General features: G+C 34.0%; 1 protein-coding gene across 1 annotated transcript in view; it reads left to right on the forward strand.

Moving 5' to 3' along the window:
• Positions 1-17552, forward strand: part of LOC129514645 (low-density lipoprotein receptor-related protein 1B) — a 1831349-nt gene that overhangs the window by 1620535 nt on the left and 193262 nt on the right. Inside the window, exons 61-62 of the mRNA XM_055333402.1 lie at positions 14699-14887; positions 15741-15889. Of these exons, the coding sequence (XP_055189377.1) occupies positions 14699-14887; positions 15741-15889 (338 nt within the window). The remainder of the gene's footprint in view (positions 1-14698; positions 14888-15740; positions 15890-17552) is intronic.

The following is a 17552-nucleotide window of genomic DNA, read 5'->3' on the forward strand; positions in this document are numbered from 1 at the left end:
GATGAGGGGGGAGGAAGTATTTGAGGAGATAGGATGAGGGATTTCGAAAGAATATCGGAGAAGGACATGCGGAAGGAGAAAGGGTGCATCCAGAGATGACAGGATGCAACAGAAACCACAAATGATTCCCCTGTACACTCAAAATATTTTAGATGTGTAAAGATGAGATTTTTCCCAGAATGAAGATAAATGCTTTTTTTTAATTGATCTTTATTGACCTCATGTCACCTTTGTTATTAGGTGTTTTTATCTTCAAAGAGTAAGAGCACAGTTTTCACAGAGATATCCCAGAGGAAGCCCACATAATAGCCTGGTTCAACTTCTCAAGCTGCTTTCTTCTCTGACAGAAAGCTTAGAACAAAACCCTGGGGAAGAGGGCAAGGGGGTAGATGGTAGGAGAGGATTATTGATTATCTCATTGTCAGGCGAGGCTATGTAAAAGTGTGCCAGTGTGGAGTCTTGAAAAGCATGAAGCCACTGAATAAATAAATAAGTAAATAAACAAGAGATAAAAGTCACTGAAGTCACACGATTTAATGATTTTGCCAATGTCCCTCTCAGTAATATTTAAACGAATATATCATTCTAACTAAAAATGCTGGTGAAAGCTTTTAGAGGTGCTTTTTTAGGGGCAAGAACATTGAGATATCACAAGTGCAGTTGGATGAGTCACTTATTTAGGTGTTGGCAATCCAATTATAGAGATAAAGAAACTCATCAGGATGCAATTTGAGTGAAGAATTATTTAAAGATGACTTTAGGATTTTAATTACAGCAAAAGTAATGTTGACAAATCAAAACCACACTTAGCATTCAGCAGTTATATCTTCTCTGAAGAATCAATAATGAAATGTTCTGCAACATTCTTAGATGATATAATTGAAAGTTTTATTGTGGCAATCAGTATTTTCCCCATGTAACTATGAACCATCTATTTTCAGCATCTCTATAAAGTACTAGGTGGTTGTGAATGCCTTACTTTCTGCTAAAAATTTCCACCGTACAATAAAATTTAAACCATTTTTTGTTAGGTAAATGAATGTTAAACATTTATTACAACATCAAATATTTGCCTAATTTCACTCAAGACTTTCAGTTTGAACACAAATTGCAGTTAAAAATGTTGTCTACTAGAAATTATTGTCTCCTTCCCCTATTCGTTAGTTAGAAATTATGTCAGATATGTGGGTGACTAATGCTTTGAAAACTTTGACAAAATTAAATGCATATAAGTGAAGTGTCTTGCAATCATGGTACTGGTGGTGACTTTGGGTAGAGCTACATATGTAATAGGAAGAAATAGCACTAAATTTATGAGAGTAAAATGCTTGACTGAGAGATACCCAGGTATGATGTTGTTAACATTTTAAAATTTGATTTTGAAAATACTTGGAGGCTCAAGGGGGGAGCAAAAGAAACTGAAAGAGCTGCTGCAATCAGAAGTATTTTTATCCTTGAAGGCTTTCTCAGAAAGACTAATGAAAAATTCATTAAGTGTCTTATCAGGCATCTGCCAATATCTGAATGTAAGCCAACAATTACCTAGTAGTCACTAATGAGCTACTAATTGTAGGTGGCCAAAATTATGCCAACTCCACAGCCAATGAGAAAAGAGCCATTCATTTCCCATGTATGTGAAGAGGAGTAGTGTTTTTTACCCCTAACACTTTTCCCCCTAAAGACATAAAGAACACTGTGGTCTCTTAATTATGTATGTGGAAGTGGAAATTGAGACTTTGATGTTAATAATAACTTTTGTGTTTATTTGGTCACTGATCTCTTCTTTTTCTGTTAACCAGACTTGTGTTATTGTTCTCATTTATTCTGCTTGTTAAGAGTAGAAACAAAATTTATCAAAAAAGTGGGGTAGGCCATTCATGACCAAATAATTTGAGAGCATGAAAGGCATATGAGAAATTTCAAAATTATGGCTCTTTTTGAAAAGCAAATTATAATAGCAGAGAAAAATAAACCCTGACAGATTTTTTTTCTACAAGCATATTGCAATTTAACCATGCAATAATTTCATAATGAAGCATTAATTTTCTATTACTTATCCAACCTAAGAACTTCTAAAATTCAGAAGTCTGTGCCCTAAACAATAGATCAGATTACCTCCAGGGTACATGTGACTTAGAGTTTGCTTAAGAAGTTCCATCCATCTTTTTCTGCTACCTCCCCTACCCCAACCCACTTTCCTACCTGGTCTAAATACCACATTGCAAAATTAAATAAATTAAAAAAAAACAGTCATTTTGCCAGCTTAGGAGCATCTAGATGCAATCTTAGCCATGTGCACCTCTTCCTAATGCCTGTTTATATCATTCTTCTGGTTTTTACTAGAACTAATATATAATAATATGGTTTAATATAACGATGCTGTAGAATATTATACATGCTACTGGATGACTGAATCAGACAGTTTATTTTATATCAAATTTCCATTAGTTCATTTTTTTTAAGTTTCTCTGATTTCTTCCCTTTAGATCTGCCCATACATTCATTCATGTATTCATTCAACAAACACTAATGTCTCTCTCATGCATTATGCTAGGCCCTCAAGTTACAATATGAATATGTTTGTGTTTTTAAAGGACTTGTAGGTAATGGGGAAAACAACTGATATGTAAGTAAAAACATAAATTAGATTGGGATTAGAGGAATATAAAAAATATTCTGAAATACAGGGAGGAGTAGAAAAGCCATTGCTGAAGTAAGGGAATCTGAGAAATCTGAGAGATTTAGTACAAGTTCTCCATATGGAGAAATGTATAAAGGATTCTTCACACAGAGGGAACAGCGTGTGCAAAGATGTAATAGAGTCTTGAAATAGCATGGGGTTTACACAACTTGGCTCTGACTAGAAGTTGTATGAGAGAGAGATAATGTCACTAGATAAATAAGGGCAAATATGGGCCAGATTGTGACAGGTCTTGTGTGCTAAGTAATTTGGAATTTATCCTTTAGGTCATAGGGAGCCATTGATGGTGTTTAGTTGATAGAGTGCTATCATTAGACTTTACAGCAGCATGGAAAATGAAAGACCCTAGAAGGGTAACCAATTTAGAGGCTGTTAAAATATTTTAGGAGAAAATACTGAAAGTGATTATAGCTGTGGGAATAGGGATAAAGTATCACCAGAAGTTATTTGGTAAGAAAAACAGAAAAGAAAAGAAAATAGGAGAGGGGCATCTGTAAGCTTAAACTAGCAGAAATAGTGGTGGTCCAGTTGCAATGTTTTATATCACCATCCACTTAGCTAGGGAAAAATAACATCATTTTGATGACTTACTAGTTTCATGTATATTTGTACATTTTAAAAGTACCAAACTAAGCATAACTTAGAGACTCTTTTTGAAAAGCTCTGTTTTGATGAGAGGTACATTAATTTTAACAAAAGGGTCAGCATGAGAGGAATTCTAAGGCTATGATTCAACAATCTCCATTGTATCTTTCCCTAAAAAGCATTTCAGAACTCTTGATAATTTATCTAGAAGAAAGATTGCAAGTGACTGCAATGTGGGGTAGGAGGTACTGCTGACTAGCTTTTTCACCCCAAAAGGTGTAGGTAATTTCCCTAGATTTCAGTTGTCTCATCTATGGAAATAAGGATGTTGGGGCAGAGGGGGAAATGGCATCAAAGGAGAATTCCAGAACTAAAATACTAAGCCTCTTGTTCAGTGGATCACACAACCTTTACAGAATGTTTGCCAGATCATGCAGTTTTAACCTCAGGTTGGTCTTCCGTTTAAGCCTGAGAGAGGCTAGAGGTCTGTGATGCACAAATGCTTCCTACTTAGTCTTTGCGAAAATTTCAAATTACAGTCCAATCCTCAGTTCTCTCTGAATATTATTGCAAAAGTTATTAGCATCTTTTAAAGTAGAACAGTTGCAAACTGATTAAATCAGCAAAAGGGGAGAAAATCTATATTCTTGGTCATTACATGATATTAAACTTGTGTGTGTGTGTGTGTGTGTGTGTGTGTGTGTGTGTGTGTATTGTTTTTTGGCATTCATTGGAAATTTTCTTAGTCTGCTGCTGGGGTTCCAAGAACTGGAACTCTCCTCTTACAAAGTCATACTTCTCTCTGAAGTTTACTGTGTTCAAGGAACTGTGCTTGATGCAACACTTGCTGTTTTAGTCATTCCATCAACAAACACTGGGTAAAGCACCATGAGGGCCATTTTGCAGCAAGCAAATAGGACTATAGAGATTAAAAAATTTGTGAAAAGTCAAACAATTAGTAATCAGGAGAATCAGAATTTGAACTCAGGCCTAACCGGTTGCAAAGCCTGCTTTCCCTCCATTTTCCACACAGATGCATTTCTGAGCAGATAATTGACTGAACGAACCTGCCTGTTGTCTCTTGTAAAGACAACAATTAACAGCACAAATAAATACTTAAACAAATAAAGGTATATCTATACCTGAATTTCTTCAGATTGATTTAAATACTGGATGTAGTTAAATTGCAAAATATGTGAGAAACAAGGAAATAAAAAATTGAGTCACCAGAACACAATTACTGTAAAAGAAAGCATGTATCTTATTAAATTCACGTTCTCTGGTATTACTAAAATTTTTAAAAAGGTAAATTTCAAAAATCTCATTTTATTAGTTGATTCATCAATCAGGCAGCTTCCTGTCTAGCAAGTGAGGGGAGCTCTAAAGAGCTACAGAAGGAAAGATTTTTAAAGGTAGAGGGGGAGTGGATAAAAGGAAATTATTAGCACAGAATCCATTGTTTTAGGCAAGGTTGCCCTCCTAAGAAGGACGGAAGGGATCTATCCATTGATTTCCTAGTGCTGACCAGGAAATTCCTATGTTGATTGGTTAAAAGTGACATTTCAGGGGGATTGAAACTGTAGTTAGATTCAGCATTAAGTTTGGCTTACTGACTTGGGGTCTTAACCATAGTGATCCATTTGGGGCCTGTTGTTTTCTTTTGAACAGTCTATTTGGGATTTTAAAGGGGAAGTAATGTTGCTTAAAAATGAACACCCTGCTTTAGTGGGATAGTTCAATGTTAGGGTCTGTTATTTACAAACTAGCTCTATCTCCAGCCTATAGGAAAACTTCCAGATCTTAATTGGAAATCCATGCCACAGAACCTCTGAAATTTGACCAAAGTAAAGATCTTTTGTCATCAATTTCATGCATTCTAAAAAGTGCAATCTTCTTAGAATGGAGTATTTATAAAATAGTTTATACAATATAGTATTTATAAAATAGCCTATACAATATTTCCTGAGAAAGAATTTCAGTGATGATTTTGCATATGTACTCTAACTCAGAGGCTTTGTTTTCCATTTAATGAAAATAAAATTAAATTCCTGAAAATTTTAGTCTTTAGAACAAAATTTCATTGTTACTGCTTGTATTAAACTACATTACTTCAGATTTTATTTTCTTCATATTCTGTTAGATGTGCCATTGAGGTTGAGATATCTTAGAGAGGTAGCTATTTTCTTGACAAAAAGGCTGAAAATAGTTTGTGATCAGTATGAACAATAGGGCGAGCTAAGAAAAAGAAATGTTTGACCTTGAGTTTTACAATTTATTTGTTCTAAAAATAAATGAATAAAACCTATTTGTTCTAGTAATTTTTTTCATAATACTCTTCTTTGTATCCTTGAATGATTTAACCTTGTGTTAAGTCAGTTGGTCATGTACATATTTTATCCAGAATGCTGGAAAAATATATACTCATAACTGCTAATTTCTCTGAAGAATAATCATTGGGTATGATTCCAAACTACAGTTTATTGCTGAACTGTCTTTTAGTTTGTGGACAAATTGTTTAAAATTTCATGCAATTATGTTGATTGTGGCTCTTCATTTGTTTCTATACTCCTAGACCTGAAGGTCCTCACACTGAAATGTCAATACTGTAGTCTGTCCGAGCATTTGTTTATTGCTTTGGGAATCGAGTTTGTGTTGTGAGGGGGACGTTATCTGTTTGGATTTAAAAAAATCCAAATCATAACCCATGCAGTGATCATCTAATTAATGTTGGAAAAGGAATCCAGATCTCAGCATGCTACTGGTGAAATAGCATAAAAATATATACATACAAAGTGTTTTGTTTTGAAGGGGAAACACACTGAAAAAGATAAAGGGAGCATGGTGTGCTCACATATTTTGAAACTCAGTAGCTCTTGCATTTGGATCTTTAGAATATTTAAATATACACTGAAACTCACCAAAAAAGGGAGGGAATCCAATAAACACCGCCCTCTGATTTTACAATATTTTAGAGTGTTTCTTTCTTGGTAGGATATTTCATTTTAGTACTTTCAAAAAAAATCCCTATCATTTACAGTCCATTACAAACAGTAGACTTCATAGGCTATTTTATGCCAACGGTGTTGATGTGCTGCTGTTTACAATACAATAAAAGTTAATGGAAGGGAGCAGAATACAATTCAGTTACTATAGAAATGTTCCTGAAACAGTAAAATAAATTGAAATTAACTGCCATTTCTAAAAAGTCTTAGAATTTCAGTGTCAATCATATCTTTTAGTTTTGTTCCTTGAATAGGACATGTTACATTAAATTGTGTATATGTTTAAATAGATTACTATTTTGCAAATGCCACATATGTTCCATATATTTTTTTAAGTGGAAAATTTTGAGTATTACCCTAGCATGAGTTTTCAGCTGCATTCAACAATCTGATCCATCTTAAATAGGAGGCAGTGGGGTATTAGGGATCAGTAGATCTGGCTTTGGTCCAGATTACGCTCTAATTTAAGCAAGTTGCTTTGCCACAGTGTGGTTCCATGTTTATACCCAGAGAAACTTCTATCTAATCAGTGTTTTTCTAACATTTCTTAAAAGAATTTAGCTGATGTTGGAACTGGGACAGAAGCTGAGGTTGGAACTGGGAGAATTCCCTCACCTATCCCTACTTGTTCCTAGGACTACCTAGAACACATTTTAAAATGCTTGAAATATGTTACACTCTTCTCTGTTTTTATTCTAGAACAATTTTTTTATAATTTTAGGAATGTGAGAAGACCAGATAGATACTAAATTCACATAAATGGTGCAAATGATATCTGTCCCAAAGGCAAAGTACTCTTTTTTTAAGGCTTCAGCTTTCATTAGGAGTCTTAAACTATATGTGTGTGGAGTATCATACCTCCTAAATTTAGTATTGATAATTGATAATCGGCTCCAAAAACACATTGCCAAATGCCTATGAAGGTTTCTATCACCAGCAGAAAATCTCAGAACCTTTCAAAGCAACAGGACTATATGTTTACCAAGTACACAAAGCAATGTTGATTTGTTTAGAGGCTAGAGAGCAATGTCCTGGTCAAGAGATGATATTTATAAGCATAGTCTAGTTTTCAAAATAAATGTACTACAATTTGCATCATCTGCTTTATAAACTCTCACATTTATTCATAGGAATACTTTTTCAGATGTGAAATATTGAAATGGTCCTATTTGACCTCTATTATGAATAACTTTAAAAATATTTAGGTGGGACACAGAAAGTGGTTGAATTATATTAAACCACATATTCTTTTTTTTTAAAGATTTTATTTATTTATTCATGAGAGACACAGAGAGAGAGAGAGAGAGAGAGAGAGAGAGAGAGAGAGAGGCAGAGACACAGGCAGAGGGAGAAGAAGGCTCCATGCAGGGAGCCTGATGTGGGACTTGATCCCAGACTCAATCCCAGGACTCCAGGATCATGCTCTGGGCCAAAGGCAGGTGCCAAACCACTGAGCCACCCAGGGGTCCCTAAACCACATATTCTTAATCTATATAGAGAATACATATTATTTGAAGTGACAAGGTAGAAAATAAGAGGCAAAATACTAGAAAAAAGATGAACAAATGATGGTTTTAGCCTCTTACTAATGGCTTTAAAGAACTCTAAATACAGCATTAATTTCTATATTTGCGATCATACATTATATTTGTTTCAAGAAGTTATACATTTGAGTGTCCCAGTATACACTAATACATTAAGGAGGGACATGTAACTCTTGTTTGGACATTTGTCAGTATTTAAAAGACAGTCTCATATAAGCAGACCCCCAAGTAGTAGCAGCTCAGGTCTGCTATACACTATGACATATGCTGAATAGAAGAAATTTTTTTTAATCCTTTTTAAGGTTTCACTGATGGGTGTATTTCTTGAAAGATTATGTTTTTATTAGAAAAAAATAAATTTTGAAATTCTATCATAATATTTGGAAAAGTTGGATATCCTTTGTGTTCTTGCCAATTCTCAATGCCTTATTCATTTTGAACAATGGACTTCGGATCCATTTTGTTTATAATACTATTACCATTAAGCAACTTTGCATTGAAGAGTAGGCAAGAAAAATGTTCATAGAGGCAAATATTAAATGCAATATTTGGTATCTTATTATAGATGGTTCTGAAGGAATACTGCAATCAATAACACTGAAGGGAATGCATAATTACTGACATAGAACAAACGTCCTTGGCCCAAAGGTTACATCAAGGACATTCTTTTTGATGGGATCTTTGTACCTACAGCCAATGGCTCAGCAGTCATTGTCTAGAAATTAGTATACTGGGGCCCTTTTCCCACTTCCATCCACTAACTGACCCTGTCTTGGATCTCCCACTTTCTTTGGTATGTTAAACCATTTTCTTCCATAATCTAATTTTATCGTGGGTTTACCAGACTATATTCTTTCTGCATCCTTACTTTAACCTCACCTCATTTTTTCAATTCTAATTGTTTTTCTTTGTTTCATTTCTTCCCTTTTTGGGTTTTCATGCCCTGCTCCCTAATTTATGCCCTAGCTCCCCTACAGAGCTTGTTGTATATTATTTTTCTAGAAGGATCTCAGGGAAAATTGTTAGTATCAGAGTCTCTCGAAATAGAGGATTAATGAACATCCTGATCCTCTCTTCTGAAGACAGATGGTGTTTTCATCAAGCTTGAAAGTTTGCACCAAACTGCCTATGAATGGGTGTCATTGATGATTTTTGATTAGGGGAGAGATATGTGAGATTAAAAAAATATTGGAAATATTGACTGGGCAAAGTTCTAGGTTATCCTACCTTTACTACTTTGCCAATGTCCTACATGTTAGAATGTGGACTTCTGTGGACTGCATCACCCAGGCTCTGTCATCTTCGCTTCAGGTTGAATTGAATCCATGGGATTGCCAGATTGGTGAATGGAGGAAGATGTTGGAATATTTATTTATTTCCCATCCCTCAGGCCCGACCACAGTGGTTTGGCAGTGGCTGAGCTCTTCCACTGAATGATCACTGTTCTTGTTTCATGGTTCTTTTCCCTAGACTATAGCTTGCACCAGGTTGTGATAACAGACCTAGGAAAATACAATCCATCAGCATCAGTCCATTGGCCATGCCCACACCATTGTAAATAATTCATTTATTAAAAATTTTTCAATTATAATTTAAAAATATGTTCTTTGTTCACTCCAGGAAACCTCACTGACACAAAAGAGATTAGAAGATATTAAAAACAATGAAAATGTTGGAAAAAATTTGCAGTATTACAAGTTAAGGGAGTGTGAGCCTTTACTTGGTATAATGGCACCAAGAGTAAGCAATGGGAGTCTTCAAATACATTAAAAAAGAAAGGATAACAGAATTTAATGTTTTATTTGATATGCTGTGTACTTTAAATTTTTAGGAGATTAAATTTCCAAACTTAGTCAGTCATACAGTGACAACTATTTAGGTATTTTCCTCCAAACAATATATAAATTATTTATACTAAAAAAAAGAAAAAAAAAGTAATGTTCAAGTTACTCTTTGTATTGATTCATTCATAATAATAATCATTGAATTTGGTGGTTTTATTCTATGAACTTTAGAAAATATTGCTAAAGTTTTTATAGTAATTTTTAAATAATAAATTATAATATAATATTTATAATAATATAAATATAAATACATATAATATATATAATATAATAATATTTATAATAATATAATACAGGGATTTCTGTATATAAGGTAATGTTTTAAAATAACATATAATTCTTAAAGTAAATCTTGGAGGAAATATAAGAAAAAAGAGAGAGAGAGAGAGAACATCTCTATTGAAATTTCTACTTTAACCCATTGGGCAAAGTCATGCTGAATCTGCCATTATCCCAATATTATATCCTTCCCATAGCATCAATTCTGACATTTTAACTCTACAAAAGATGGATACTGCAATGTAATTGGTGCATTTTGTTAAGTATCTAAACTAAAAATTCTACAAAATTAGAATGATATTATCCAGGAATACACTTGTTTAGCATGATGAATGCTATCCAAAAAAAAAAAAAAGAAGAATCAAGAGTATTGTAATAGAATAACTCTCATTGTGAGGCAGTGGTTAAGGCAATAGCATTCCAGATTGCTACCTATTCTATTTGTCATTATTACTAGGAACATTGATAGGATAGCATCCAGTACGACTAAAAAGGAAAACCTCCACAAAGAGTATTTCTTTGATGTATTTTTTGCAAAATACCAACTTCTTTATTCTGATGGATATAGTCTATAAGATAAAAATTAAGAGCCTAATACTTGAGTGAAATGCTGGCAACAGTATAATAAATAAAGCTGTTATCCAGAATAGACTTAACTGCAGAAAGCAGCTTTAAAATAGGCTTTAAATACATAATAAATACCTGTTAAACTGCAGCCCACACAATAGCTCTGTTTTTTCGGTCTTATTTTTTTAATTTTGTTTTTGTTTTTGTTTTTTTTTTTCGGTCTTATTTTATATGACTATTGAATACCTATAAATGAAAAGTTCCTTAATTTTATTTTTCACATTTCTCTTTTAATTAAGCAAGTGCAGTCTTACATATGATAATCGGTCATATTATTTTTCTCTTAAAAAGGATAGCCATTGTTATTTTGAGAAAACATTGACGACTATTTCCATAAACACAGTCACATCTCAGTGAATTCGTTGAATGTTTCCCTCATGCCATCACATTCCATGTTTATATTTATATGTACTTATTTATTGTTATAAACTTATGAATTATATATGAACACACACAAATATGTGTGTATAATAGATATATTACAAATGTACATATATGTAATATATGAATGCATGTACACATATATACATACATATTTACAAAGTAAAAATAAGTAAAAACATAGACAACCAAAAATAAGCAATTTTATTTTTCTCATTCTGAATCAGGAAAGTTTCTTATATCAGAATATATGATGATTTGGCTTAGAACATCTCATTTAGTCTCAGTGTGGGCTGAAATCTGTTTATGGAAAAGGAAACATGATATTCATTTATTTATATTTATCATTTAGCAGTTAATATATGGCATTTTTTTCATAGAAGCTTAAGCAAATAGTCAACTTATTGGAGAGGTTTAAGTCCTCAAGAAGAAAATAAGGTGTACTGCCAAGTTGTAAGCTAAGCTCCTAGAAAGGCAACATAAAAACATCTTTTTGTTTGTGTTTTTTTTTTCTTTCTTTTGTTTGCTTGATTTTCACTGACATTATTTGTTGTATAATCACCATCTCTTAGAGAATAGAATGTTGGATTTACTATCCAACGTGTTAGATATGTAGGACTGGATTTCCCCTTGTTAAAGTAAGTGGGTGTTTTAACTTTGTTTTCTCTAGAACAAATACTCTGGAGGTTGCATTTGATGCTATTTAGGAAATAAATATGTTTGCTAAATGAGCAACCCCAGAGTGGGCCTTTAAGGCTAAGAGTGACAGTCCTGTCCTTTAAGCCAATTTCAAGCAAGGGATTAAATCAAACAGATGGTCACTTTGGGCAAATGGACTAATTTCATCACCTTGTCCTTTTCTACATTTTCTGTACATTCAGCTGTGTGCCATGTTTCTTCTGAAATAAGAGTTCACCTTTTTGATCTCCATAAATTTATACCAATTATCTGATGACAGAGATTATCTGGTGGGTAGTCACTACAAGCTTAGAGATAGCAAATGTGCGCAATACTTAAATTGCCCCATGTCTGAAAATATGAAGTAATTTCAATCAAGTAATTAAATGAACTGACTTTCAGGGTGCCTGGGTGACTCAGTTGGTTAAGCATCTGACTCTTGGTTTCAGTTCAGGTCATGATCTTTGGGTTCTGGCATGGAGCCCTAAGTCAGGCACTGTGCTCAGCATGGAGTCTGTTTGTCCTTTTCAAACCCCTTCTGCCCCATGCACTTTCACATGGAACTTATGAAATTAGTCTTATTGCTTTATATACTTGTATTGCTTTGCTAAGGCTACCATTCAATGTACTACAAGCTGGATGGCTTAAACAACAGTTTATTTTCTGGAGGCCGGAAGTCCAGACCAAGGTGGTGGCAGACTTGGATTCTCCTGAGGCCTCTCTCCTTGGCCGGTAGATGGGCTTCTTGCTATGTCATCACAAGACCTTTCCCCTGTATGTGTACGCCTCTCGTGTTTCTGTTTCTCTCTTCTTATAAGGACACTGGTCATATTGAATTAGGACCCCACTTTTACCTACCTCCAAAAGCAGTCATCTTGGGGAGTAGGGCTTCAGCATATGAATTTGGAAAAGAAGGAAACAATTTAGTCTATTACAATACTTAACCTATAAGGCTGGCTTCCTTGAAAGCAGTGCTAATAGGTAAAATGTAAAGAACTCAGCAGCCAGAGTCTGATTTAGATTAAAATACCAGTACTTCATTTACCAGTTTTTAATCCCCCTTTTAGTCAAGGTATTAAATTGTCCAAATTTTAGCTTTCTTATCTATTAAGTGAGATCTACCTACTACTATGCAATAAAATGATGCATATTAAATAAAACAAGCTATATAAAGTAGATATACTACTACAGGGTTTCACAATCTCAGAACTATTAATATTTGGGCCTGATCATTCTTTGTTGTGGGGCCACCTACTGAAAACCACTGCCAACTTCCTGGTACTAGAATTCTTAACAAATGTCAGCTATAAGTTACTTACCGAATAATTAAAAGACTATGAAACATTAGAGTTGTTAAGAAAATTCTTACAATAACTCCACTTTTTGTGTATAAACTAGTTGAATCTCTGGTGGACTGAGATTTTTTTAAATGATAATTATCTTTTTGAGTCCATATTTAATGATACAACTTTTTCTTTGCATCTAAGGAAATTTGAATGGAATCTTTCTCGAAGTTACAACTTTTTCTGCCAATTTTCATTTTAAGATTTCCAAACATACACATACGTTGAAAGACTGTCGTAATCACCCATCACCAGGATTCACCTGATTAACATTATACCACATTTTTTTAGATCTTTCTGGAATGAATTTATACAGCTAAGGAGGGGAGGTGGGAATAGTTAGTGTAAATAACTCAGATATGATTCATTCTGGTAAAGTGTCCTTTGCATCTTTCTATCCTGTTCCACTTATCATCCTAGCAGTAGGGTTCATGTCCATAGGAGTACACAGACAATTCAGTTTCAGTGCTTGCATCAAAAGTATACACATATGGATTTTTCTTGAGTTTTAGCTTCCTTTATAGGCATAGTATCTACTCTGAGATGGATTTCTAGTTAGATCCTACAGTGATAGTCATTAGTGGTTTAAAGTGTCACCTGTTTGGAGGAGTCTCATCTTACTGCTTTTATTTCTATTTTCTCTGTGTCATAGTGAATTCTCTGAGCACATTTGGCCCAGCTGAATAAAAACAACAAATTGTATTTGAACTTTTGAAGTTTATCAGTTACTCCTGAATGAGGAATATGCCAAATATTAATTCTTGGTCATGAAAATCTAATTTATAAAAAGTATTTATTACTGGACTTATAGTACCTTTTTTTCATTAATGAACAGTTTCTCAGAATTTCTAAAAGTAGATATGAAAATAAATATGGAGAAACATTGTAAAGCTCATGTAAATTTATAAATAAATTCTTTATTTATAGTTTTTGAAAAATTTTTGAAAGAAAACTCTATCACATTTTAAAATTACTTAACGTTAAATCACCAACCAACAAATTTATCATATCTCGTGTGCCGGATAGGACCTTGGAATCTCTTGAATGAAAAATTCACACTTGTGATGCTTAATCTACTATTTACATTTAAATTTAGTCCTAAAATGAAAGTATAATCATGAAATAATTTTAACCTGCAACTAAACAGTTTTTTTTGGCTGTTAAATCTGCCTAATGCATTGTTGTCTGTCACACTTATTTTCCTCCATCACTTTCCCAGCTCATCTTGCATGTAAAGATACTCATAAAATCTCAGTGACTAAAGTAGTTTATGGTAGGCTTAGAGTCAATCTTTCTCCAGGTAGATAAAGATTTCATCCTGGATATATAATTTAATCAATTTGGAGGTGGGAGAAAGCAGTACAATGACCTGTAGATTTAAGGATTTAAGTTGGGAACAACTGGATGGATATATATATTTTTTTTTCTAAAATATTGGATGGTATTTGTTTCTGGTGAAGCAGACATTACTTGTGAGCAGGATCGCATTCTTCCCAGTGGTCAAATCAGGTTAACTCTGAGCAAAGTAAACTCCTGCGCCAGGTCCTGCATTCTCTTATCTGGTAATAAAGAACCTTGCTGGCCTGACAGGTTGTCACAGCAATTATTCACATGAAGTTCTGTAGCAGTTGTATCTGTCAGCCCATGTAGTATTGAATATTTTAACTGGCAGTCTTCCAAGACTGAACATTAATCTTACCATCTCCTATTACAGTCCCTAATCAAGATATTCCAGGGGTGATTGCACTAACATTGTTTGAAGACTACATCTACTGGACTGATGGGAAAACCAAGTCACTCAGCCGTGCCCATAAAACCTCGGGAGCAGACAGACTGTCACTGATTAACTCATGGCATGCCATCACAGATATCCAGGTGTATCATTCTTATAGACAACCTGATGGTAATTATTCTTTCCATGATTTCCATAAACACATCAACATCTTTAGTAACATTCCATTTTTGTTTCTTCCATGGTTAAGTGTAAATTTAGCTTTAAGAAAGAGGACCAGATTTCATTATTTAGCACAACTGTATAGGGTGAAATCAGTTGATTTCAAGTATGTCTATTAAGGAATATGAATACATCTCTTAAGGAATATGAAGCTCAATGATAGTACAGAGGATTATTAATTTGTTGAGATATTATGTTGAAGTGACAATAATATCTGTAGCTGGGGAAGTAGAGAATGCATTCTTGAAATGACTTATTTACATAATAGTTATAGGATCCTTACTTTCTGGAATGCTGGGTGAAAGGAATTATGTTTATGTATCTCTGGGGCTCTACAAATGATACATATATCCAGTTTATTTAAGCATATGTCTAGTAGGAATTCTATCAGACCTTATGGAATAAAGTTTTGATTATTTTGCTTAAAACACTATTTGGCTTAGAAAACAAAGTCACTACACTATTAGTTGTAGATCATTGTTTCATTGTTTTATTTTACATTTATATTTCTAAACATATGTATGTCTTCATCCAAAATGCTTCTAGTCTACATTTTTCTGATGGACAATTTTTTTTTCTACTAAAACACTTGTCTTGTGGAAATGCATCCTTAAAATTATTTAGTGGTAAAATGAATGCCATTGGGCAACAGGTAGAATTTATAACCAAGTACAATTAATTATATGTATGATCTTGATGGCTTCCTGATACAAAGTTCTACAAGTTATGAAGTTTAATTGGCCTGTCTCTAATCACATATTACATTTGGGCCTTGATTTCTCTGTTTCTTTCTCATCTGTAGTTTCCAAACATCTCTGTATGATAAATAACGGAGGTTGCAGTCATCTGTGCCTTTTAGCGCCTGGAAAGACTCATACTTGTGCATGTCCCACCAACTTCTATCTTGCAGCTGACAATAGGACTTGCTTATCCAACTGCACAGCCAGTCAGGTGAGTAGAGGTCTAGATACCACATTCTAAGATACATCAAGTTATTATAAAGGCTTTGCTTGAATTTTATTGACTTAAACCATTTTTGAAGCATCATTTTTTTGTTGTTGTTTAGCATAGTATGATGACCATTCCATACTTTATATAGAGGATCACATAGTAAAGGAAAAGTAGTTGATCTAATATTCTGAGAATGAGAACTTCGGAGATAGGAGATACAGATAGAAGCCAAAAGAGAAACAAAAACAATGCTGAAAACCACTTTTTACAAAGCCCCACACAGAATAATGGTTCAAATCACAAATGGATATAGCACAATCATCTGAAGAGATCTGACATATTTCAAGAAGGCACAGTGATTGTGGCATAGGGCAAAGACTAAGATATATACAGTTTAAACAAATAAACAAATATTCCTAGATAATCTGCTTTGCCACCATCTCTGCTCCTCTCCCATTCCTCAGAGCAAGTGATAGGGAAAAGATGAATTGGACAAAAAGTAATTTTCTAGAGTTTTTTAATTGAAAAATTATATTATCTAAATAATTCCTTTCCAAAAGTTATTTTTTCCAACATGTAATTGTTTCTACTAAAGATATTAAGATGTATACCCAATGGTAGGTAGTTACATGGACTTGATATTACTACTTTCAAATTATGTATCATAGTCCTATGAAATCCTAAGATTTGATTTTGTTATATTTGAGTCACTCTGTTATTTAAAATAAAATTGTCAAAGAAACTATGACTAAATGTGTTCCTAGAATTCTCTGTTTTGAATCTGCTGGTTTTCTAATTGGAGCAGTGACTTCATGGCAAAACGCTGAATTCCTCTTAGGGTGTGCTTATTTTCAGAATGAAGAAGCTAATACTAGCTCACCCAGACTAAAGAACTGTACAGTGCAAAAAATCAGAGCACTTTGAGGCAGACAGTGTGTGTAGTGGTTGAGGGCACTTGACCACTCTGACTCTGAAACCAGTTTCACTTTGTAACACCGACTGCTTTAAATTGGCTGAATAATCTTGGGTTTGTTACTTACCCTTGTGATGCCTCAGTTTTCTCGTCTTTTAAATGGAAATACTAATATTTCTAGACCACTGTTATGGAGATTAAATGGGAAAAGTTCCTGGTACATAGTAAGTGTTGTTATTGCCCTTGTCCTGTAGTGCAGTGAGAACACACTCAAGGGTATTTGTGCAATTAGTGTGAGCTGCCATCAGGAGGTTCTGATGTATAATTGGAGGTACAGGTTGCAGTTTCTTCTTTCTTTACAAAGTGTATTGTTTTAATTATAATCCCCTAAGTATTTGGATAAATACAATGCATTATCTATAGAGAACTAGAAATTTAAGTCTCTGTAAGAGGCAAAATAAGCAAACTATTCACAGAGAGAAAATTTAAGGGAGAAATCTCAGGTTCTTAAAACTTTTTATTTTTATTTTTTTTTATTTTTATTTTTATTTTTTTTATTTATGATAGTTACAGAGAGAGAGACAGAGGCAGAGACACAGGCAGAGGGAGAAGCAGGCTCCATGCACCGGGAGCCCGATGTGGGATTCGATCTCGGGTCTCCAGGATCATGCCCTGGGCCAAAGGCAGGCACCAAACCGCTGCGCCACCCAGGGATCCCTCTTAAAACTTTTTAAATACAATTTCAGTTAG

This window comes from Nyctereutes procyonoides, unplaced genomic scaffold (genome assembly GCF_905146905.1).
Source record: "Nyctereutes procyonoides isolate TBG_1078 unplaced genomic scaffold, NYPRO_anot_genome, whole genome shotgun sequence".
Lineage (NCBI taxonomy): Eukaryota > Metazoa > Chordata > Mammalia > Carnivora > Canidae > Nyctereutes > Nyctereutes procyonoides.